The 24,826-nt window shown below is 45.8% G+C and overlaps 1 protein-coding gene across 1 annotated transcript in view; it reads left to right on the forward strand.

Moving 5' to 3' along the window:
* Nucleotides 1-1,351: 1,351 nt before the first annotated feature.
* Nucleotides 1,352-24,826, forward strand: part of SLC12A5 (solute carrier family 12 member 5) — a 28,732-nt gene continuing 5,257 nt past the window's right edge. The window contains 19 exon segments of the mRNA XM_074284844.1: nucleotides 1,352-1,510; nucleotides 8,655-8,749; nucleotides 9,238-9,369; nucleotides 9,658-9,804; nucleotides 10,832-10,886; nucleotides 11,442-11,572; nucleotides 13,441-13,682; nucleotides 14,770-14,981; nucleotides 16,264-16,434; nucleotides 16,568-16,666; nucleotides 17,098-17,155; nucleotides 17,930-18,104; nucleotides 18,972-19,090; nucleotides 20,232-20,330; nucleotides 21,313-21,432; nucleotides 21,896-22,000; nucleotides 23,006-23,174; nucleotides 23,861-24,051; nucleotides 24,053-24,056. Coding sequence (XP_074140945.1) covers nucleotides 1,459-1,510; nucleotides 8,655-8,749; nucleotides 9,238-9,369; nucleotides 9,658-9,804; nucleotides 10,832-10,886; nucleotides 11,442-11,572; nucleotides 13,441-13,682; nucleotides 14,770-14,981; nucleotides 16,264-16,434; nucleotides 16,568-16,666; nucleotides 17,098-17,155; nucleotides 17,930-18,104; nucleotides 18,972-19,090; nucleotides 20,232-20,330; nucleotides 21,313-21,432; nucleotides 21,896-22,000; nucleotides 23,006-23,174; nucleotides 23,861-24,051; nucleotides 24,053-24,056 — 2,376 coding nt within the window. The 5' untranslated portion in view covers nucleotides 1,352-1,458.

Raw genomic sequence — 24,826 nt, forward strand, 5'->3', positions numbered from 1 at the left:
TGCAGAACCTCCCTCTTTTGATATTAGACTTTTCTAGAGCTTCATCTATTCCTTTCCCCTTTCATTGCCTCCCTTTCTTTTCCTTTCTTCTTTCCTATCACAAGTTGCTGCCTAGATCTTCACCCCGCCTACACTTTCCTGCTTGTGACTGTTGGCCCAAGGCTAGATGTCAGAGACAGAGAGGGGCTCTGAACAGCAAAATGGTGGAAAAGAGAGGAGAAAAGAAGGGAGGGAGGAATGTAGGGAGAATGTTGGTCCTGGCAGCTCCTGATCAAAATCCTCGGATTAATGGATTAGTGGCTGGAGGACTAGGATTCTGAGGCAGAAAAGCCTGTCCCTAACCAGCAGGTGGCCACCTTCTCCCACCCCCTCTTCCCCACCCCTCCCCACCCCCCACAAGGATCGGGGCCTTACCTCTCCCGGCTCGGTCCAGGCCCAAGCCTCAGTTTTCCACAATCTCAGACACCCAGACCGGATCAGGCAGTAGCCAGCACAGAAACCTTAGTGTTCTCTCCTTGTCCCAAACCCCCAACATTTCCCAGGGAGCAAGATTGTGCTCGTATCTAATGGTGCTCTTTCTAGGGGGCTCGTCTCTGGAGCCTGGATTCAGGTGGTTTTGTAATTGTGAGGATGAGAAAGCTCACCATGTCTCCTTCCCAGAAGGACTGAGTTCCTGGGGGGTATCTGCTCCGCCACTCAACTAGGGCCTCCCTCCCCCTTCTCTTCTTCACTAGAATATAGGGGGAGGGGCGGTGGAGAGAAGGGGGTGTCTTCCCCTGACACAGGCTGTCGTGGGCTCGGAGTTCCTCCCCGACTATCTCACTGCCCCCCGACACCCTCATCCCAGTCTGGGCCGAAGCAGACGCTGCGGGGCCGGCTCCCGACGGCCACGACCCAGTTCCCCGTGTTATTTTTAGGGCGCTGGATGGCACCTGTCCACGTGCCACAGCCCCGCCCGCACAGAGAGAGGGGCGCGCTGCGTCTGCTCAGGGGAGCTGCACCCCTCCTCCTTTCCCCGTCCTCCCTGCCCCGAGCCACGCAAGCCGCGGGTCTCCGCTCGCTTCGATCTCCCCCCACCCCGCACCCTCTATCCCCTAGCTCTCCTCCTCCCCCTTTCTAAAGCCCCGCCAGCGGCTCACGCCTCCTGCATACGAGATGAGCTGAGCAGCTTGGCCGCTGCGAGGGGGCGCGCGCGGGTGTGAGAGCGTGTGTGTATGTGTGTGTGTGTGTCTGGGTCTGTGTCCGGGTGTGTGCGCGGGAGAGGGAGTGTGTGGGGGAGCCCAGCGGCTCTGCACTGCAGCCTCCCCCTGCGCCGAGGGGAGATCTGCACGGAAAGGAGCGAGAAGAGCGTGCTCCACGGGAGCCGCGAGCAGAGTGGGAAGGAGGCTCTCCAGCTCAGGCCGGGCAGACGCCTCGCAGCTGCGAGCTCAGTCCCCGGGGCGCAGCGCGGCGGCCACCATGCTCAACAACCTGACGGACTGCGAGGATGGCGACGGGGGAGCCAACCCGGGTAAGCCGGGGGCCTGCGGGGTGGGGGAGGCGAGATCCAAACGGAGGCTGCCCGCTTTGGGGGCCGGGGATTCAGGCTCGGGGGCGGTCAAATGTTGCAGAGGACGGAGAAGGGGCTGAGGAGGAGAGACTGACTACCCTGGGGGACTAGGGGAAGGCTCGAGTCACCCCCCGGGGGCAGCTGCTGCTGCTCGGAGGCGTGGGCGCTGCTCTGTCGGAATGCACTCTCTGCGCTGTCCGAGGTTCTGGAATGCACCCGACGCAGCGCCCGGGGGCTGCTCGGGGCAGTGGCTTTGGGACTCTAGGGGCCAAACCGTTGAAGTGGTCCAGTTCCTGCAGGGGTCTGGATAGTTCCAAGGGCTGGTCGGAGCGGCGGATTGGAGGAGGGGGTTAGGACGGGGTTTCTAGGACCAGACCTGGGCTCTCCTGCTCCCACAGAGGGGACCCCGGAGTCAGTGCCCTCCTTCCCTAGCGCAGAGTGTGTTGCTGCCTGGCTGCACTCCGGGCAAAAGACACTGCAGTTCCTCCCCCCACTCCGCCACACGGAGCTCAGCAGTGGAGAGGGAATGCTGGAGGTGGGAGTAGAGGGTGGGGGAATAAGGGGTGGGAGTCATGTGACGACCTCCTGGCCCGGGCTGCAGAGTCCTGGTGTTGCTGCCATTGGGAGGTAGGGAAAAGTGGGGAGGGGGCGAGGAGAGGGTTCGTATCATTGGAGCCCTTTTACCCTAGGCTACCCCGGAGGACGTGGTTAGGTCAAACTTCAGGCTTATCCCTCCCTTTGGTATTTAGTGGGAAATAGGGTCCGACTCCCCTTTCTCCCCATCTACTTGAATACATTCAGAGAGGAAGCCAGGTCATCTTCCCCATTATTTGGGACCATAGTATCCCCCTTTGCTTTAGTGTTCGTAGTGAACCTTCAGGTGCTTTAGGCTCCGCAGTTCTCCAATTGCGGGGCTCCTGGGCATTTGATCTCTGGGGTCTCCGCAGCAGTGATCATTGCACTGCAGACTGCTCTGCGGTGATTGAGAAGCTTTGCCAATGGCTCGACGTTCAGGCTGAGTCCTCTCTATCCGTTGGACATCCGCTCTATGTACCCCTACCCAGTCCTTATCTAAGAGCCTCCAGGAACATCCGCCCCCTTCAGTTCCCGGTGGCCCCTAATCGGTCAGTCAATCTATTAAAACTGTCAAGACCCCCTCCCTTTGGCGGCCCCCTGGAGACACAGCGCCCCCTGCGCACTGACTGGGTTCCCACTCGGGCTGTCTGAGCTCAGCGGCTGTAAAACATTCCCCTGGGCCTCGTTGATGGACAGGGCCCCGAGCTACTGGCAGCTGCCTCTAAGACATGGCTAGAGGAGCAGAACCTGAGACCGTGGCCTATGGAGCTGAGATAGCTGAGGAGAAGGGATTGCAGACTGTGAAAAAGCCAGGGCGTTATAACCTAGCCGAGGCTTTTCTCTTCTTCACTGTTTCTGAAAATCTTAGTAAATTAAGGCCAAACGAAGACGAAGAGTTAGGGGTGTGTGTGTGTGTGTGTGTGTGTGTGTGTGTGTGTGTGTGTACCTACATGTGTGATCTATATGGCCATGGAGATGAGAAGGCAGAAGGTGAGTCTTTGTACATCAATTTCCACTGTCCAGTTCTGTTCTACAGAGAATCAAACCCTCTTAGTTCCTAACCTCAGAAGACAGGGAGGACCTCTCAAGGGCTAAAACTAAGAGGCTTCATCAACCCCCCCACCCCCATGACCCTGGAGTCACCTGGCTCTCAGTTCTCATACCTCCCTACCTCCACTCCAACACTGGGTTGGAGGGGGGAGAAAATAGGGGGATGAGCTTTGGAAGCCTAACAGTGTCTCACTTGCTGCAGCACCCAGGGCCTCCCTGTTGAGAGTGGGGGAAGAAGAGGAGTAAAAGGAAGCAAGATGTGAGGAGAAAAAGTGAACTGGGACCTTTGCTATAGTGTCTTCTTTCCCTACCTTCCAATTTGCTGGAGGGAGTAATCTTAAATCTGGAGAAAATCTCTCTTCATTCGGATCAGAAGCCCCTGGAAGAAGCTTTCTGACCCCAGCACTACTGTTTCTTTCAATTTAACTCAGGTGTATTAGAAATTTTCAGTAGGACACTACACCCCTGACCCCTAATCTCTCCCCTCCTCCAGGTTTGGAAAAGATTTCTTAAAAGGGGAAGATTAGAAGTCTCCTTCTCCCTGAAGCTTTGATCTCCTGGAGTTTGGTTCTCAGTTTAGAGAACTGTCTCTCTCTCCTCTCTTTGTCTCGTCTCACCCTCTCTCTGTCTCTCCACCTTCTCTCTGTCTCTCCACCCTCTCTCTGTCTCTATCTGAGTCTGTCTCTGTCTCTCTGTCTCTCTTTCTCTCTCTCTCTGTATGTGTATCTTTCTCTGTGTCTGTCTTCCTTCTCACCAAGAAAAGGAGAGGCCAGTGCCTAGGCGAGGAGACCAGAGTGGGCAAAGGGAGTCAGAAACAGAATCTGTTGAGAGACAGGAATGAAAACTGGGAAGGAGCCAGTCAGCACAGGGCCCCGAGAAATCAGGGACTTCTGAAATCGAGAGAGTAGCATGTTGTAGTGGAAAGAATGCTGAAATGGAGTCAAAAGACTGGTTTCTGGTCGTACCACTGACTCATTTTATGACCTTGGGTAACTTACTTCCCTTCTTTGGGGCTCAATTTCCCCATTTGTAAAATACGGGGATTGAACTATATAGCCTCTAAGACTGCTTCTATCTCTAACATTCCCGCTCTAGATTGAGAAATGAGAGGGCTTTATCTGGGCTTTTGCCCCCCACGGGCCTTGGAGAATGGGGGAACACCGAGGAGCCCTCGAACAGGGATTCCAGTCCCCAGGCCCCGGGGGGAGGATCCACTGTCCGTGCTGAGATGTTGTTTTCGCCCCGGGAGCTCTGGCCGCTGCAGCTAATTGAAAGCCGATTCGAGCTGAGTGCTCCCTAGGGCCCCAGAGAGGCGGAGGGGGAAGGGAGGAGGGTTCCGATTCCAGTCCCTCCTCTGACCCGCCCCCATTCCGGCCACGCCCCTTCTCTTCTTCCCCCCCCTTCTCTTTTCCCCCATCTCTCCCCCACTCGCCCCCAGCCTCCAGTGCTCCATTTAACACGTCCGCTCCAACCCACCCCTCCCTCTGGGTGCTTGGACTAGAAGGTGGGCGGGGCCTTAGAACCCTAACGTTGCCCAAGCCGTCTGGGGTCCCCAGTGGATGATTCTCTCCCTCTCATATCGGGAAGTTTTCGGGTTCTGCGTTATATAGAGCGGGTATTGAATCTCATCTGGTGGGAGGGTATGGACTATGAGGTCCAATGAACTTGGGGGAGGGTGTGGAGGAGGAAATACAGGTGCCCACTCCCGTCCTCTTTTCTCTCCTTTCTTTTTCTCCCTCTTCTCCCCCTCTCCTCCACCCCTCCCACCTTTCTCCGCGCCGCGTGCCGCGTTACATAAGTGACTGCGGGCGCGCGGCCCCTGCGCTCCAGCCCCGCGCGGTTGCCATGGAGACGCAGCTCGGAGGTCTCTGCGGCTGAGACCCCCATAGCGGGGGTTGGGCGGGGAGTTCGGACTGCGTCACTCAATACACCCACCCTGACGAGCCACCGGCCTTATTCTAAAGAAGGGAGGAAGTGGAGGGAGTGGACACCTCCCATTTCTTTTTGGCCCTTTGGTCCCATCCTTATAGGACTTGAAGGAAAAAAGACCCTATCCCATACGTCATTTAGCCCTGTCCTGAAGGGAAGACTTAATGGGAGTGAACAGCATTTCCCCACATTCAGCTGACCAGGTGCTAAGGAAATATGAGAAAATGAGACACTTTGCTACCCCCTCTCTCCTCTCCAATAAAAATTGGGCCAGTTGTCCTGTCCTTAGAAGAGAGGGGTGATCGAGAGATACATTTCTTCCTCCTTCCATTGTTCTTGGCCTGAGAGGGAGAAGAGATATGAAGGAATAAAATATGTTGGCTCTGCTCCATGCATGCATGCCTTCCTTGAGGGGTCAGAGTGCCCCTCTCTCCTGCTGGAACTCCAGCCCCCCTGAGTCGGTGGTTAGTCACTGGAGGGAAGGGAGACCACATGGGAACGAGGGTGCTCCAGGCCCTCCTCAGGGACAGAGTTATGAAGCATAGCATTGTGAAGGCCCAGAATTAGGAAACCTTGGGAAGTGCTAAGAGGAAGCTCCATTTGGGCTAAGATGGGGCCGTGAGGGAGAAAGTGGGAATTGAGATCACATTAAGACTTCCGGAAGCTGCTCTCTGACATTCTCTGCTCCCTCTTCATCTTAGACTTGTTTTATTGGGAGAAATGTAGGGGGCTTTGCATAGTGGAAAGAGCATCTGATTGAGAATCTGGTCATCTGGGTTGTAATCTAGCATTTCTCCTACCAACCAGTTGTACACTTAGGCAAATCATATCGTCCAGAAGTTAAGGGATGAATGAATGATCTCTGAAACTCCATTCACTCCAAACTCCAAGGGTGAGGGAAAAAGGAAAAAAAAAAGTCTTGCTTCAACCTCACATCAAAGCAATGGACCCTCTCATTACCTCACTTTCCTGTGGTGCAGGATTTGCATGTTAGCTGAAATTCCAAGACTTACATTTAATTTTAGGAGCCAGAAGATCTTAGTGTTAATAATGGGTCTGAGATTAATTAACTTTTTGACATTGGGTAAGTCACTTCCCCTCTCAGGATTTCAGTGTTCCCACCTGTAAAATGAAGGGGATTGGGTTAGAATAGATGATTCATTCCACCCCTAACAGCCTATTTTCTAACTTCTTAAATCCTTTAGATTCTGCCTAACATATGTTAAAGAGTTCCTTTTGGCTCTGACATTCTATGTTCTATGACCTCTCCTTACAAAGAAGATTTTGGGGATGTTAAGAGGGGGGAAAGATGTTGTTGACTTTGACCAGCTAAACAGGCATCTCAAGAATGAAAGAAATTAGAGATGTCTCTCTCTCTCTCTCTCATTAAGATTTAACCCCAGAGATCTTGGGTCCTTAAGTCCCAGGTGAAAAACTAAAGAGAACTGGAAAATTGGAAGACAGCCAAAGTTTTTTAGGGATAAGTTCCCTCTTACTGAGAACAGTCCCAGACATCAAACTGATTTGTACCAAAGTACTTACTTGGAAAAGGAGGGGGACAAGATAGAATGATCTACCAAATAAAGTCTCTAAGGGTCCAAGTAATATAGTAGAATGTCCAGGTTATAAGTGGTTCCTTGTTTAAGTCATGTTCAACACTTTATGACCCTATTTAGGGTTTGCCATTTCCTTTTCCATCTCATTTTCCAGATGAGACAAACAGGATTAAATAACTTGTCCACAGTCACACACTAGTAAGTGTCTGAGGCCGAATTTGAACTCAGGATTTCCTGATTCTAGACTCAGTGTTCTATCCATAGAGCCAGCTGGCTGCCCTTGCTAGGAAAATCTGGGTCCAAATTTTACCTTAGATATTTGTTACATATTTAACTATAAAAAGGCATTGAAAATGTCTGGGACCCAGTAATCTAATCTGCAAAATGAAGAGACTGGACTTGATGACATTTAAAATCTCTTCCAGATCCAGTTCTTTGATCCCATAATGCTACTGTGATGCCTCATCATGGTGTAGAGGTGACCCTGGGTTCTTGAAGGCTTTGCCAGTAGAGCATAAGACCTGGCAGGTTCTACCATGTTGGAAAGAGTTTGGTCCCATATTTGGCTTTCTGAGAGATAAGTACAGTGCTAGTCGGCTGGTCTCTCTGTGACGAATTCTTTGGTTATGGCAATCCATGAAATAAAGAAAAATCTAAATAGCCCTCAGTCCTTTATGACTTTTCCTTCTTTAGTGAACTGAGGGGAAATAATAATAATAATAATAGTAGCAGTAATAATAAATATTAACTCTTTTAAAATTGCAAAGTACCTTACAAATATAATTTTCTTTTATCCACACAACCCTGGAAGGTAAGTGCTATTATTATTCTCATTTTGTAGATGAGGAAACTAAGGCAGACGAAGTTAAATGACTTGTCCTGGGTTACATAACTATTAAATATCTAGCAATAAAATAAATGTTCAAGCTGCAGCCTTAATGACTCCTTGTTAAAGATTTATGGTGGACTAGAAAATCTCAGAGGTCTCCTCTTTGAAGTTTTGGGAATCCAAGATTCTATAAAGGGGATGGAGATAGCTAGACACAATATAGCAACAGTGGGAGAAAGATACAGAAGGGGTGGCATTCCACTAGATTTGTGGGCTGACCAGGAAAGTTGGAGAAGGTAGAAGCAGGGAGTAAATGGAGGAGAGCTCCAGTGGGAATTAGTTGCTGTTAAGTGACAGAGGCTAGCACTTTGGACTTGGAGTCAGAAAAGCTTCTGTTTGGATTCTGCCTTACCTACTTTCTATCTGTGTGGACTTGGATGAAGCACTTAACATTAGTTCCCTCATCTGAAAAATGTATAATGACACATACCTCACAGAGCTGTGAGCATCAACTGAGATATGTTATGAATTTCAAAGAACTATACAACTTTCGTTGTTGTTGTTTATATCTGCTGGTTTCCCCACATCACCCTCTTCACCATCATACAGTACGGATGACTAGAAAAAGTTCTCCCTATGGGATAGAGGTCTTTCTGCTTGGGACTGATAAAATTTCTTTTTCCCCATTTACCTCATTTGCAACATAAGTATAATAATCCAGTAACCTTTGCCCTTCACAGGATTGTTTCTGTGAGGAAAATTAATTGTAAAAATAAAGAGATGTAAATGTATTGTGACTATTAAGAAACACAGAGGCCTATGATTAAGACAATGTCACTGCTCACTGGGAACTACTGGGATCCTCTAGGACAGGAATTCTCAACCTTTTATGTATCCTGAACCACTTTTGACAGTCTGGTAAAATCTATTGGCTCCTTAGTATAATGTTTTCAAGTGCATAAAATACTTAGAATTAGAAATGGAACCAATTCTATTAAAATGAGATTATTATAATACATTTTTTAGAAGTTCATGAACAACAGGTTAAGAACTCCTGCTTTAGGACAAGGTTCAGAAGAGCTCTGAAAGGGTTCAGAAATAGCAGTGAATGGGGTTCTGGGTAATATATCCTGTCAGGTTATGACTTCTCTATGTCCTTACTCAGGTGATGGCAACCCCAAGGAAAGCAGTCCCTTCATCAACAGCACTGACTCTGAAAAGGGCAAGGAATATGATGGCAAGAACATGGCTCTGTTTGAGGTAGGCAGAGGGCAACTAGGGTAAGGGTAGCATTTCTGGCTGGTCCTAGAGTAGGCGGGATTGCCTGCCATTGGCACTGGCTAAGGAAAAGCTGTCATTTCACTGTTCACCCACCTTCTACCTTTCCCTAGAGGACTGTGCTTCTATCTCTGTCTTTGTCACTCTCTTCTTGGTCCATTTATGGCCATTTGCCTTTATAACATACTTTTTGTGCTTTGTTACCTTCATCTCTATGACTTCTTTGACTCTCCTCCCTTGAAACCCTCCCCAATGTTCTCTTCCCCATATCCTATCCCCCTTTATGGTCCATCTTTCCATTCTTCCCTATTCCATCCTCATTTCCCAGGTTCTTCCTCTCTCTGCTGCCCTTTCTAGGTTTCTTTTCCAATACCTCCCTCCCGTTTTCCGGGTTCAATTCCTAGCTTTCATTTTCTTTTACCCTCTCTACTTCTCTGAAATTGCTTTTATAATCCTTATTTCTCCCACAGGAGGAGATGGACACCAGTCCCATGGTGTCATCCCTGCTTAGTGGTCTGGCCAACTATACCAATTTGCCACAAGGTAGCCGGGAACATGAGGAGGCCGAGAACAATGAAGGTGGCAAAAAGAAACCTGTGCAGGTGGGAGCAGATATGGTAGACTGGGGTCAGGGGAGGAGAGGGAAGGGACTGGAAATGGAGAAAGGGATGGGAGATGGAAGGAGGGCTGACAGATGGGAAATGGGAGGGAGGCTCAAATTCAATTTGGGTCTGATTTGGAGGGAGGAGGAATTACAATGGTATACAGTGGGGGGGTGTCTGTAATGGAGTACTAAAACGTGGCTTAGAACAAAGGACTGGCTAAGAAAAACAGAGGTTAAAGCTGAAAAGATATGGTAAGAAGTCAAGGTGACCAATATCTCTCTGCAGGCACCTCGGATGGGCACCTTCATGGGTGTGTACCTGCCCTGTCTGCAAAATATCTTTGGTGTCATCCTTTTTCTGAGGCTTACTTGGGTAGTGGGCATTGCAGGAATCATGGAATCTTTCTGCATGGTTTTTATCTGCTGCTCCTGTGTGAGTACACCTTCCCAGACCTCCCCACACCCCTGACCCCGCATTCTCACTTGGACAGAAGTCAGTATGGGGACAAAGGGAACCAAGGAGAGGGTCTGAAGAAGGAATTCAGAGCTGGAACCAGAGCCCTACAATTTGCCACCTGCTCCTGTAGTGACTGATGCCTAGGAGGTATTAGGTGGGGGAGAAGAAAGCCCTTTCCCAGCTGGTACTAAAAAATATCTGAGTCTTTATATATATATATATATATATGCCATCAGCCTGTGAACTCCCCCATAGTTACCAAGGCAAATTGAGTGGGCCTGCCCCTCCCCATCCGCCCCCTTCCCGGTCCCCTTACTTAGGCTGCCCTGATGGAACTTCTCCCTACTCAGACTTCCTGGATATTCACTGTAATCTGTTTGCATTGGGATACACAAGGAGGTCTGAGAAGGGAATTGCAAGAGAACACATGCCAATTGCTCCTAAACTGCACCCTTTTCCTACTAAGAGATGGACATTATTAGAGCATTTATGGGACTCTGGAAGGCACCTGGGAGAACTGAGACCGCTATCATGTGGTGAAAGATCACTGTATTCCACTTCAGAGACCAAAGTGCAAATCCCAGCTCTGCTGATGATTAACTGTGTTACCTTACCCAAGTCAGTTCTGTTTTCTATGATTAAGTTTTCTTACCAGTGAAGTGGAGGCAACAGTACTGGCACTATTTTCATTACAGGTTTGTTATGAAATTTATAATGCATTCAGGATGCTTTTAAACAATGAAGTATTACATTGTTAATATTATCATTACTATTATCTGTTGAGGAATGGGGCTTATTAGCTGGATAAAAGTATGCTTTTTTGGTAGAAGGGATCTAATGTAGGGGTAAGGGGCTAAGGAAGAATCAAGAGCCATTAAGACAGAAATAAGGAAGAGCTGATAATGGCAATATGAAGAATATAAACCACTGCTTTTCTTTCTCTATCCACCTTCCCTTGCCCTACAGCATTTCCCCAATTCTGATGTTCTTTGTGTCCACACAGACTATGCTGACCGCCATCTCCATGAGTGCCATTGCTACCAATGGTGTTGTGCCAGGTATGGGAATGGGGACCTTTTATGTGTGAGTGCAGCAGGGTTTTTGCAGGGGTTGGGGTGGGGAGCTCCCAGAGGGAGCTCATTGATTACCTTTGGTTCTTTCTGGGTGGTGAAATAATGGGGGCCCTGGGGATTTGAAAGGCATGTACTTTTGGGGTAGGTGGGGGCAGTTATGATGTCCTTGGAAAGAGTAATGGTCAATATGTATTGGTTGGTATTGTTGGTGAATGGGCAGGACACTTCCTGCACTTGTCACATAGCTAGCAAATGTCTGGGGCCAGATTTGAATCCAGGTCTTGGTGACTTCAGGCACTAGCTGGGAGCTCTCCTCTCTCATTTGTGCCTTTGGAGGCACTAGCTCATTCCTGGGGTGATTAGAAACCTGGTAATCTAGGGACTGACTTTCTCCTTAAGGTAGCTTGGGGCCTTTCTTCTGGGCATCTGCAGGGAGTATGTGGCTTTAAGCCCTCCAAAGATCCCTCCTGCATGTTGCCAGTAGCTCAGCCTTTCCCTGCTATCCCTCTTCCATCTCATGATGGCCTTCTTTTCCCACAGCTGGTGGTTCCTACTACATGATCTCCCGGTCACTGGGTCCTGAGTTCGGGGGCGCTGTCGGCCTTTGCTTCTACCTTGGTACCACCTTTGCAGGAGCAATGTACATTCTGGGCACCATTGAGATTCTGTTGGTGAGTGGGGGTTGGAATTTTGCCATCATTCTGATAATCAACAAACCTTTACTGAGAGCACATAAAGGGAAGGCATTGTGGGGTAGTGGAAAGTCAGGTCTGTACAGGTGAAGCATCCATGCCACATGAGGAACTGAAGGGTTTAGGGTATAGAAGAGAAGTCTGAGGTGGGGCCATTATAACCTCTCTATTTGAAAGATTGCCCATGTAGAAAATTGGGTGAAGCAGTGGAAGGAAACTAAAGAAGTAGATTTAGGATTTGTTCTCAGCATCACATTCTCTCACATTTAGAGCTGACCCAAAGCAGAATGAGTACTCCCTCCCTAGAGGTCTTCAAGCAAATTCTGGGTAGCCACTTGTCTGAGATGTTGAGAGAATTCCTTTTCAAACAGGACTTGGGTTATTTCATTTCAGGTCCTGTCCCCTCCTGGGATTGTGGGTTTTAATCCCAGTCCTACCCCTCAGTCTTCTCATCTGTCAAATGGAATTAATAATTGTACTACCTACTTCATAGACTCTGAGTAAAATGCCAGATATAAAGCACTATACAAATGTGAGGTATTACTATTAGGCAGTAACAAAGCTATAAAGCTGGGAGCAAGATCTCTGCCTATCTTCAAAGAGCTTGCAGTCCAGTTAAGGTGACAAGACATGAAAAGATACACCTGGGGAAGAAGAGATGGAAGGGGGAGTATGGTATTGCTATATGTGCTCCTGTCACCAGGCCAAGGCTAAAATATCACTAAAATGCCACCAGACTAAAATACCACTTTCACGATTAGGGTGACTCAATGACTATTGTCTTCAGGACAAAATCCAAACTCTTAACATGGCATTCTAAGATCTTTCAAAATCTTCTCCAAGAATCTTTCAGGTCCCTTTAGAGCTCTTGACAACCAATGCTGTGAGTAGTCAAGAGAGGGAAAAAACACTCTCAAAAAACACTCTCACATAGGGGATAAAGCTAAAGGTTCATTGAAAAAGTATGATTTAAGCTGGGCTTTGAGGACCAGGTAAGATCAGATATAGGAGGAACTGAATAGAATATTGCAAGGGGAAGAAAAGTGTGGACTAAGTTTTCCAGGGAGATTGAGGACCACTCCAGCTGGAGCAAAGGATTCAGATGGGAAAGTGGAGGGAGGTAAACCTGGTGCAAGATTTTGGAAGGTATTAAATGCCAGGCTAAGGAATTTGGATTTTATGCTATAGGCCCCAATAAGCAATTGAAAATTTTTGAGCTGCAGAGTGAGAGATTTGTGAATTAGAATTAGAAAAAAATTATTGTGGACATGGTGTAAAGTGTAAGTTGGAGTGAAAGAAACTGAAGGTTGAGAGAGTGATTAGGAGACCACTAGGATGGTCCCTGTGAGAAGTTAACTGGGGTGCTGGCAGTGGAAATAGAAAGAGCAAGATACAACAGAGACTGAGGAGATAGAACTGGTGAGACTTGGTGACTGAATTTGGGAAGAAGGAGGTAAGAGATTTGACAAAAGTAACTTGATGACTAAAAAGGCAATGAGAAGAAAAAAGAACTGAGGACAGAATGGCTCTTTCCCTCAAATAGATCAGATCACTCCCTAATAAGCAAAACCAATGGAGTTTTAGGGCTTGGATTTCTGTTGAGAAAAAAAAAGAAAAGCAAAAAGCATATTTCGGGTCACTGGGGTAGGGGTCTCATGGCCTTCTGGAAGTAGTCCAGCCATGACTGAACAGGATGGAGGCTGAAAGAAGTGCCCAGGGATTAGGGCAGCTGAGGTGATAATTGGAGCCCAAAGTGGGTATGGATGGTTTGGGGATTTAAAATCCTATGACAGGTAGAGGCTAAGAAAGGAAGGGTATCTCCTTCATTTCTCTTCTATTCCTTCCAGGCGTACATATTTCCAGCTATGGCCATCTTCAAGGCAGAGGATGCAAGTGGAGAGGCAGCTGCTCTGCTGAACAACATGCGTGTGTATGGCACCTGTGTGCTCACATGTATGGCCACAGTTGTCTTCGTTGGGGTCAAATATGTCAACAAGTTTGCACTTGTCTTCCTGGGCTGTGTCATCCTCTCAATCCTTGCCATCTATGCGGGGGTCATCAAGTCTGCCTTTGACCCACCCAACTTCCCGTGAGTTGTTGCAGCATAGACTATGGGTTGCAAGAAAAAGCCAAAGATTGGGTGTTGGGAAGCCATTGTGGCACTTCTTCATTGTGTCATCTGGGACAAGTCACTTGGGCTTTCTGGGTCTCAGCTAGGAGTCCCGCCAGCTCTCCAACCCCAGTCCTGGATTTCTAAGCTTTAGACACCAGGACCCTTTTCCCCCACACTTTCTGGTTTGTATTCCCTGGGCAGTCTTCCCTGTTTCCTACTTCTCTGCCTTAACCCTTCTGTAGTATTGGTGCAGGATGAATTAATTAATCTCCTCTAGGAAGAGAACAAGTCTAGGGGCAATGTGAGTGTCACAGAAGATCCTTAGTCTAGGAGCCAGAAGACCAATCCTGATTCTGTGATTTATTAGTTGTGTGAATCTAGACAAGCCCCTTCTCTATTTCATAGTTTTCTCATCTACAAAGTGAGGTTAATAATACATATGCTATTCATGAAAGGGTTGTGAGGAATCAAATGAGATAATTACATAAATTATTTTATGGGGATGATGTGTTTTATGTTGTATTGATATGAATATAGGTTGCAATTTTCCCCAAATGTGACTATTCTATGTTCTTTTACCAGTATTAATTTCATTATAAATTTAGATTTTTTCCCTTTCAAAGAGATATTCTTATATGGGTATGGCCTATATTTTGGTGCAGACTCTATTAAGACCAATAAGAAAAATGTGAGCTATTATTGCAGAGGCATGATGGGATATGGAAATATCCCTACATTTGGAGTCAAAAGATTTCAGTTTAGAAGATCTAATGATACTAGGGAAGATGTTTCTTTTCTTTGGCCCTCAGTTTCATTATACATAAAATAGAGAAAATATTTACTCTATCTCATGGAGCTATGAGAAAAATGCTTTAAAAATATTAAAACTATAAAGAAATGTGAGTTGCTACTATCCTGGGAAGACTGCTCACTAAGTAGGGTATAGGGGACTCAAGCCCTAGTTGTAAAAGAGCCCACAGGAAAGTGTCCTTTCCCCCAAGTTTCCAGGTTTGGGTGGGTCCCTCTCTTCCTGCCCTATTAAGTCTCTCCCCCTTCTCATTAGAATCTGCCTTTTGGGAAACCGCACGCTCTCACGACATGGCTTTGACATCTGTGCCAAGTTAGCCTGGGAGGGCAATGAGACGGTGACCACCAAGCTGTGGGGGCTGTTCTGCTCCTCCCGATTCCTCAATGCCACCTGTGATGAATACTTTACCCGGAACAATGTCACCGAGATCCAAGGCATCCCTGGTGCTGCCAGCGGCCTGATCAAAGGTATGAAAACAAAAGGGGTCAGAATCAAGAGGGAAATCGATGAGCTGGAGCAAATTGTCCCAGGGGACAAGAGACAGGAGAAGGTGGGAAATATGGGGAGCCAAGAGGTTTTAAGGCAGCTGTGGAACAGAGAAAAAAGCCCCGGCGGCTTTCTGCCTGAATTCACTTCTGACTATATGGCTTGTTCTCTTGGGGATTAGTGAGGGGGGAAGAGGAGAAAAGAGGAGGCGAATTATGGGAGCCTCATTTTCTCACCTGTGAAATGTCATAACATTATTTACACAAATGTTTAGAATCATCAAGGTGTAATGGAAAGATCAGATCAGAATAGACGTGTTTTAATGTGACAATGATTCTAAAATTTTGGGCCACTTATATCCACTCCATGAGGCTTGGTTTTTTCATTTGTAAGATGAGGAACACAAATGCTGACTCCTTAGCTATAAAATATGGATGATATTTCACAAGATTGTTAAGAAAGAGTTTTATGAATCTATCAGTGCCTTAGAAATGGGAGATATTATTATGAGTATATTATTATAGAATCAAGATTCCGTCTCTCTGTTTCATTTGAAACCTTAGGAGAATATAAAAGGGATTAGTGGAAAGATAGATAGAGTTCTGGGCCTTGAGTCAGGGAGACTGAACTCAAATCTGGCTTCTAATAATACTAGCTGTCCTATGACCCTAGGCAAGTTACTTAAACCATGACTGCCTCAGTTTCCTCATCTGTAAAATGGGAGTTAGCAATAGCACCTACTACCAAGGATTGCTGTAAATATCAAATGAGATAATTATAAAGTATTTAGCACAATGCCTGGCACATAGTAGATGCTATATAAATGGTTATCTCCCCCATTTAATCATCAAACATTTGTTAAACAAATACCTACTGTGTGCAAAGTGCAGTGTTTCCTGTTGGGAAAGATGTAAATACAAATAAGACATAGTCTCTGGCCTAAAAGAATTTATAATATAGTAGAAAGGATAAAGCTTATTACATACAGATAACTAAATTAGAATTAAAATGTAAATAAGAATGTAAGACATATAAGCATGTATATAACATGGCTATGAGACAGGTAAAGAGATTAATTTCTTCTCCTTGATGGGGTTGTGATCAAAGAACTCTTTGAGTTGAGCCCATAAGAACGGATTCCTTGAAAGAAAAAGATTCTAGATTAGAAAACTATGGATTTCCCTCTCTCCTCACACATGGCTTTGATTCTTTATCTGGAGTGTCCTGAGCCTCATCCCCATCAGAATACCTTTCTCTTCATAGAAAACCTTTGGAGCTCTTACCTGACCAAAGGGGTGATCGTTGAGAAGAATGGGATGCCTTCCATACCGCTGCCTGAGGCAGTTCCTCTTAACCTGGATCAGCCCTATGTCTTCAGCGACATGACCTCCTATTTCACCCTACTGGTCGGCATCTATTTCCCTTCAGTCACAGGTGAGGGGTAGGAGGGAGAAGCAGGAACTTGGGGGGAGGGAGATGGTGTGCTTGCGTACATGTCCTACTCTTTGGATTGTTCCTTACTCTCTGGTCTTGGCCCTGGGTTCCAGCTATATTGTTCTATCTACAGGGATAATGGCTGGTTCCAACCGTTCAGGGGATCTTCGAGATGCCCAGAAGTCCATCCCTACTGGTACCATCTTGGCTATCGCTACCACTTCTGCTGTCTGTATCCTTAGATTTGTAAAACATCGGAGCTGAAAGGGACTTTAGACCACAGAATGCTAGATCAAGGTCTTAGAGGCTATCTAGTCTAATCTTTTCATTTTACATTGGAAGAAGAAAATGAGACCCATCAAAGAAAAAAAAAAAAGCTTGTTTAATATCAGATACATTGTTGGTAATTCTAGAACTTAAATCTGTTTCCTGACTACCAGCCCTAGCCTGGTCAGAGGCAGCCCTGCTTTGTTGAGTACTCCAGAGTCCCAAGCAGAATTGGTGGAGAAGAGGATGTGTGTGTGTGTGTGTGTGTGTGTGTGTGTGTGTGTGTGTGTGTGTGTGTGTGTGTGTGAGATCAGAAGCAGGATCTCCCATTTCTATGGACCGAATGGTACCTTTTTGTTATCCCCGATTCATTCTCCTTCATTCTGCAATCCAAAGACATCAGCTCTGTAGTCCTGTTCGGGGCCTGCATTGAGGGAGTCGTCTTGAGGGACAAGTAAGCAGGGTGATGGTGTTTCTGGGAAGCCTCAGAAAGGAGAGGGGGGGAGGGACTGAAGGGGAGCATAGGTGCTCCATGTGCACCTGTCACCAGACCATCATATGCTCCAGACTAAAATGCCACTTTCCTGATCAGGAACCTACTATGACTATGGTCTTTATGACAAACCCAAACTCTTAACCTGGTATTCTAAGCCCTTTCACAATCTGCTCCAACCTTCTCTCTCTGCCTCTTCAACATAAACCTTCGGTTTCAACCAGGCTCACCTGCTCACAGTTGCCTGCCTTAGATATTGCTACCCATAGCTTTGCTTCTTTCTAATCCCTCCCCCTCAATTACCCGAAATTTATCCCAAGTGAAATTCTCTTCTCCTAAAAGAAGCCTCCCTTGACTGTTCACAGTGATATTTTTCTCATCTGAGCTCATAACACACATTTATTCTCTCACTCAACTCTTAATCACATCCTGTCATGTGTGGTCTCCAGGTGTTTCACATGTATGTCACTTTGCTCTACAGATAGACTAAACTGCAGAAGGGCAGGGACCATGGGTTAGGATTCCCTGTGATTCCCCATAGCATTGAGTTTAGGGCTGGGTGTCTTCCTAGGAGTAAGAGATCATAGAACTTAGACCTGGAGAGACACAAAAGAACCTTGAAAGAGAAAACCTGTTATCTTAGACTGTGGGAGGGTCAAGTGGAGGGCCTGAACAGGGTCAAGTGGGTACCATTCATGTCAATGGAGCCCTTACCCAAGAGATGCCTTTTCCCAGGTTTGGTGAAGCAGTGAATGGGAACCTGGTGGTGGGTACCCTGGCTTGGCCCTCCCCATGGGTCATCGTCATCGGCTCCTTCTTCTCCACCTGTGGTGCTGGGCTGCAGAGTCTCACGGGAGCCCCTCGCCTTCTGCAGGCCATCTCCCGGGATGGCATTGTGCCCTTCTTGAGGGTCAGTGGCAAGTGATTTGGGAGGGATATAGAGGGATGTGTGTGTGTGTGTGTGTGTGTGTGTGTGTGTAAAAGGTAAAGGAGGGATGTGTCACATCTGGGTATGCAGAACTGATGGGCAGTATCATCTTTGGGGGTAGGGTCATTTCTAGGGCAAATCAAGATGATTTTGAGCTTCATACTTATCTGCTCTGAAGCCTGCTCATATCTGCTGGATGCAACTGGACAGCTAAACAGGGACTGGGGTGGAAGGAAAAGGAGGTGGCTCCCCAGCTCATGTTGGTGTATAAGACCTGAGGTTTATACATAGAGACCTTGCCTATACAGACCTTGTTCTCTATGGGTCTGTAGAGACCCTGTTATAGTCCCCTATAGTAGTGACTGTGTAATTTACAACCTGTAAGGTTGCTCTAGGCCACTTTTCTAACCCCCCCCAAGTTCTATTTTCCCTAAGTGCTTCTCTGTATTCCATACTTTTGGTCCCTTCCTATTCCCTGGAATAATCCCAGGGTTCCCTTCCCCATAGCCTGGATATCTCATGCTCCTAGAGATGGCCTCAGGCCTTCTCATACCCACTAAAAACTTCAAATCAAACACACCCCAAACTCCTAGCAGCAGGTACTGGGTCAATTATTCTTGCTGGAGATGACCCACATCACCACACCGTAGGGATGGTCCTGTAGCTACGAAGAATTGGTGCCCAGGGGACTCTCAGGGAGGGAATGGATTGGGACAGTATCTAATTTTCTTCTCCAACCCATTCCCAACCCAGAGTCTCTGCTTTCCTGGATTTTAGGATTAAGGGAAAGAGAGGGAAGACTCTATTTTCTCTGTGCCAGTATTAACATGACTGTTATTCTTCCCTCAGGTCTTTGGCCACGGCAAAGCCAATGGGGAGCCAACATGGGCTCTGCTCCTGACTGCCTGCATCTGCGAGATTGGCATTCTTATTGCCTCCCTAGATGAGGTCGCCCCCATTCTCTCCATGTGGGTCTCTCTTCTTCTTCTCCCTCATTATCTCACTTTGGATGCCCTTTCATTTATCTCCATGTAATTCTTTTCTCCATTACTGTTGAAGCAGGTTTACTTCCCTTTCCATTTTATCGGGTAAATGTTTTTGATGCTATTTAAAAATATTGTTGCCATTTCCTAATTGCCCCTTTCCTGAACAGAATCTTACTTTATAACAAATAAACACAATCAAGTAAAGGATATTGCTCCCTCCTCCACACTTTCCACATGGATTCCCTTCTCCCTATTATTTCCATGTTGATCTTTTCTCCTTCTGGTTCGTCCATGTGGAGTCTTCCATTCATCTTTCTCTGTGAATCCTGATGCAATAATCAGTATGACCTCATAGCCTTTTCAATACATGGAAAGATTGCTCCCCTTTACCACAAATTCTAAAAGGGCATCCATATTATTCCATTTCACTAGAATTTTATCATATTCCTCAAAAGAAATTAGACCTTAAGTCCATAATCCCTTTTTGGGTCCCAGACTATAGCTCCTGCCCCCCCCCCATTTTCTGAGTTTCAGTTTCCATGTTTTTCTTAAGTTTCCAAATCTTTGTCCCATTGCTTTTGTGTTTTGTCCTCTTCATTAATTTCTCCATAGAATCACAGAATGTTAAAGCTTGGAAGGATTTTTAAAACTCACCTAATCCAACCCTCTTCCTTTTACAAAGGAGAAAACTGAAGAAAAAATGACTTGTCCAAGACTACACAGAGAGTTTTGTGGCATGCCTAGGCTAAAATCCAGGTCTTCTGATTCCCAGATCAAGACTATCTCTTTTGAATCAAAATGCCTCAGTGGTGCAGTTTCTGTGCCTGTCACAGATATTAAGAGCTACAAGGGATTTCAGAGCCTGTTTGATACCCAAAGAGTCTGATCCATACCTGGACAAGAATCCATTCTACAAATCCAGCCTTTTCTAGAATCCATCAATAAGGGGGGAACACTACTCTTTTCCCAGCGGGCCCATCCCACTTTGGGATGACTCTTAATGTTAGAAGATTTTCTCTTAAATGAGCTGAAATCTGCCTTGTTGCAATTTTCCCCCAGCTTCTGGTTCTGCTCTCTAAAAACAAGCTGGTCTTTTTGTCTTCATGCTCTTTCTCTGTTCTAGGTTCTTTCTGATGTGCTACATGTTTGTGAACTTGGCCTGTGCAGTGCAGACACTTCTGAGGACACCTAACTGGAGGCCCCGATTCCGCTACTATCACTGGTGTGCACTCTGGGCCTGCCTGGGCTCTCAAATCCCTATGCTTCACATAGAGATCTCCCCATCCTTGTCTGCTAGCGCTAGAATTCTCCAACAAGAAGAGAAAGTTTCTGAAGGACTTGATGCTCCAAGGACAGGGTTTTTCTTATTGTTTTTACCCATTGACTCTTCTGTAGCCTGATTTCTTGTAAATTCTGTAAATTGCCTCAGTGCTTCTTACCAGCTGGGATATCTGGGAGATACCATTCTTTAATTCTTCCTTAATTTCTCTTGTCTTTGTGCCTCCTCCACACTACCTGCCTTCTTGATTGGCAGAACTGGAGGGCAGCTGGCTCCTGCCTCAATTCAAACAAAGCTGTTATTGGCTGAGGGGGAGGTCTGTCTGGGTAGAATTGTTCCTAAGATACATAAGAGATCCCAGCAGCAGTCCTGAAACCAGGCAATAGAATAATAGAATAGATATGTAGAATAAAATAATTCAGCCTATCTGTTTTGCCCTTTTAAGGGCTAGTTTCATTTTGACATTTTAATCACTGGAAAGAGAGTTAGAAAGAGATTTTTTGGAGGAGATAATTCTGTTTCTATCCCTCTTTTCCATGATGAAAATGTCATAATGAAACTAGCTCAAAGTGATAAAATAGGATGAGTTCTACTGTTCTTCAAAATTCTGTCAAATAACCTGAATTATAACATTATTTTACCAAGATATACATATGGCAAAAGGATACATACATTTCCCCCCAGAAATAAAAACCTTAGACTTCCCTAAGGTCCCTCTTATCCACTAGAAAAGGTTTAGGATTCATGTCCCAGAGTTCTAAGTTCTCCCTACCTGTCTCATAGCATCCATGAATGGCAGTGGAATCTTGACCATCATATTATATAATGTAGGACATTTCAGCCTTCATAGCCTTAGGTATAGCCCCTGCTCAGGGAATTGTAGGTTGGTGAGGGCAAAATTTACTCCCTTACCCTGTTCTTTCAGGACACTCTCCTTCCTGGGCATGAGCCTCTGCTTGGCCCTCATGTTCATATGCTCCTGGTACTATGCTCTGGTTGCCATGCTCATTGCTGGTCTTATCTACAAATACATTGAATACCGAGGGTGAGTAATAGCTGGAGTTTGGGATGAGGGAAGGGATAAGGAAAAGGAATTAGAAGATGTTGGGGGTGATAGAGGGAATTGGGATGGCATTGGAGCAAAAGAGGAAAATGGATGAAATTGGAGGTATGGGAAATTAGGAGTGTTGGGGAAGAGGGTTTTGGTGAGGGGAAATGGTAGAAGGAATGCATAGGTTTGGGTTGGAAAAAATGAATAATGAGATGATCCCTCCCTCCCTTCATTCCTCTCTCTTTCCCCTTCCAAGCCCTCTGTCCTCCTCCATCCCTTGCTTCCTTCCTTCCTTACTCCGTCTCTTCCTTCTTTCCCTTCCTTCCTCTTTTAGTGCTCTGTGGATAATTTGAGGTTAGAGATCTCAGCCCCCAAACCTCTATACCCTAAATTCAGAGAATTATAGGTCTACCAGGTCTCCTTGATTCCTATATTTCTGTACCTCCTTTGACCTTAGGGCAGAGAAGGAATGGGGTGATGGGATTAGAGGTCTATCTCTCAGTGCTGCTAGATATGCCCTATTGCGATTGGAAGAAGGGCCTCCCCACACCAAAAATTGGAGGTGAGTAGCAGGGCTGTGGGCTGAGGGAGAAAGCTCCTTGAACCTGACCTTTCCCGCCTGTTCTGCTTATTCTGACATCTATTCTACTCCATTCCTATTCAATAAATCCTTTTCAAAGAATTTTCCATGCTTGGAGAACTGACTACTAAGTAGATTTTTACTTTTTCACATGTTCCCAAAGCTTTCTTCCCCACTTCCCAAACCCAACAGATACCATGTACAGGATTATCATTGACTCACTGAATGTTAGAGATGCAAGGAATCTAAGAACATAGAATATTTTATTATCCTTTTATTTTACTCCTGAGAAAAATGAAGTTGAGATGAGAAGTCAGTCATTGAGTTAATTGGCATTAATTAAGGATTTACTGATGTGTCTAGGAGCCAAATGATATGTTTGAGGTAAGCACCAAATGTTGAGATAGATTCATGTAGGCACCAAATGTTGGAGTTTGGTCATGTGAATAATTCACAATGGCCGTTCTCTTTGGCAAAAGGTAAGTTTATTTAGGAGAAGAGATTACAGACAAATGAAGAGGTACAATAGACACCAGGAATGGCAAATATGGAATGGAAATGGGAGAGCACATAATAAGGAAAGGGGTTTTTAATAATTAACAGTGGAAAAGACAAGTTTCCTAGTGGAACTCACAATTAACCAGGAAAAAATACTACACCCCATGAGGGTGTAGTATGCCCTTACCTGGCAAGCTAAAGCCTAAAAAGGATTTAGCACCCTAAAAGAGTTAACTATAAGAAGGAAAAAGACACCATGAGGCATGGGGGAAGGGGAAGAAAAGCCACAATGAGTCAGAAAGTCTCAGAAAGATTGACCCAAAAGACATTCAGCAAAGATGGCATGAGCCACGCATATATAGGGGAAATTTAACCTCAGGGATTTGACATAATTCAGATTTCTGACTGGACATAGCAAGGTGGAGCTACCCAGAACCTCCACAGAGGGTGGGACTATAACATTAAACTCAATGCTGCCTCTCAATCTAGGCCCCAGTTGCTTGTGCTTGTTCGAGTGGACCAGGACCAGAATGTGGTGCACCCACAGCTCCTCTCATTGACTTCACAACTCAAGGCTGGGAAAGGTCTGACCATTGTGGGCTCTGTGCTGGAGGGCACCTTCTTGGATAATCATCCCCAGGCACAGAGGGCAGAAGAGGTATTAAAGTGTCATAGAATTGAAAGTTGAAAGGTCTCTAAAGATTAGCTTGTTATATTCCCACCAAGAGATTATTGTAATGTAAAAACTAGAAGAAACCTTAGAGAAATTATCTAATTCCTCGAATTTTGTATAGGAGAAAACCAAAGCCCAGATTGAGGAAAGAGACCAGCCTGAGATAGCAAATTAATGACAGAACCAGAAATTGAATTTAGGTCTTCTGACTAAAAATCTAGTCCTCTTTCCACTTCCCTTACTCCACTTTCTCCAGAATAGCATCATAGGATGTTAAAGTCATAAGGGATCTTAGAGATAATCCAGACCAATTTCTTCATTTTTGCAAGTGAAGATAATAGAAACTAGGATAATTTGTTTAAGGTCACAAAGTTAGATCTACTGATTGCTGTAGGTCTGGGGCTTTTCCCATCAAACCAGTGTGCTCACAAGTTTAGAAGTCCACTAGGAATGAGAAGCCCCACTGTTCTCAGGAGTGGAGAAGACAAACTAGAGAGGGAAGGATAGAATCTATAGGGACTCTGGTTCCTTATGTACCCTGAAAGCTTTGACTGTTGCTCCCCTGACTTGTGGCATTCATCTGTCAGTGAGACTGAGGAAGCTAGAGCTAAAGGCTTCAACTGCTTCTGATTCTACTTTTTGTTCACTGTGTCCCTTCTCATCTACCCAAGTCTATTCGACGGCTGATGGAGGCTGAAAAAGTGAAAGGGTTCTGCCAGGTGGTGATCTCTTCCAACCTTCGGGATGGGGTGTCACACCTCATCCAGTCAGGGGGACTCGGGGGCCTACAGCATAACACTGTGCTAGTTGGCTGGCCCCGAAACTGGCGCCAGAAGGAGGACCACCAGACCTGGAGGAACTTCATTGGTAAGGAGGCCTGTTGGAGGGCACTAGGAGTGGGCTGTGCTTCAGCGACCTGTGTCAGGGAGGGACACAAAGCATGTTTTTTGGGGGACTGGCTCTATTTCTGTCTGTTGTTATCTGTTTCTCTCTTTTTACTACAGTCTTTTGGTTCCTGTCTATGTCTTCTCTCTCTGCTCATTTCTATCTCTGTCTCTGACTTCTTTTGTATGTTCTCTGTCTCCATGTCTATCTCTGCTTCTGTTTTTCTCTGCTTGCCTCCTGTCTTCCTGCTTCTACTATTGTGTCTCTTTAAGACAGTATGGCATAGAAGATAAGATGGTGGATTTGAGGGCTAGGAGTTCAGATCTAATACACTAATACTGACTCTGTGATTATAGGCAAGCTTCAGTTTCTTTATATGTAAAATGAGAATAATGATTGTAATACTAATCTCACAGGACAATTGTGAGGTTTTAACTGGATAAGGTATGCTTCTCAAACCTTAAAGTGCAATATAAATGTCTATTATTCTTTTTTCTCTTGCCTTTCTATCTTTGTCTCTGTGCCTCAAGGAATGATTTACAAGGCATAGTGGACATGGGATATACTAGGCTGAAGGCAAATATAGTTCACAGATGATCACAATGATTCTGTTTATCATTCTTTGTAAAGGGTTTTTATTTATCTCTCATTTTAGCCTTACAACAATCTTTTAGGGCAGGGATTGTTATTTCCATTTTGTATAAAGAGAAACTGAGGTACTGGGTTAACTCTTTTGCTCAAAGCCATAGAAT

Source organism: Sminthopsis crassicaudata, chromosome 2 (assembly GCF_048593235.1).
Source record: "Sminthopsis crassicaudata isolate SCR6 chromosome 2, ASM4859323v1, whole genome shotgun sequence".
Lineage (NCBI taxonomy): Eukaryota > Metazoa > Chordata > Mammalia > Dasyuromorphia > Dasyuridae > Sminthopsis > Sminthopsis crassicaudata.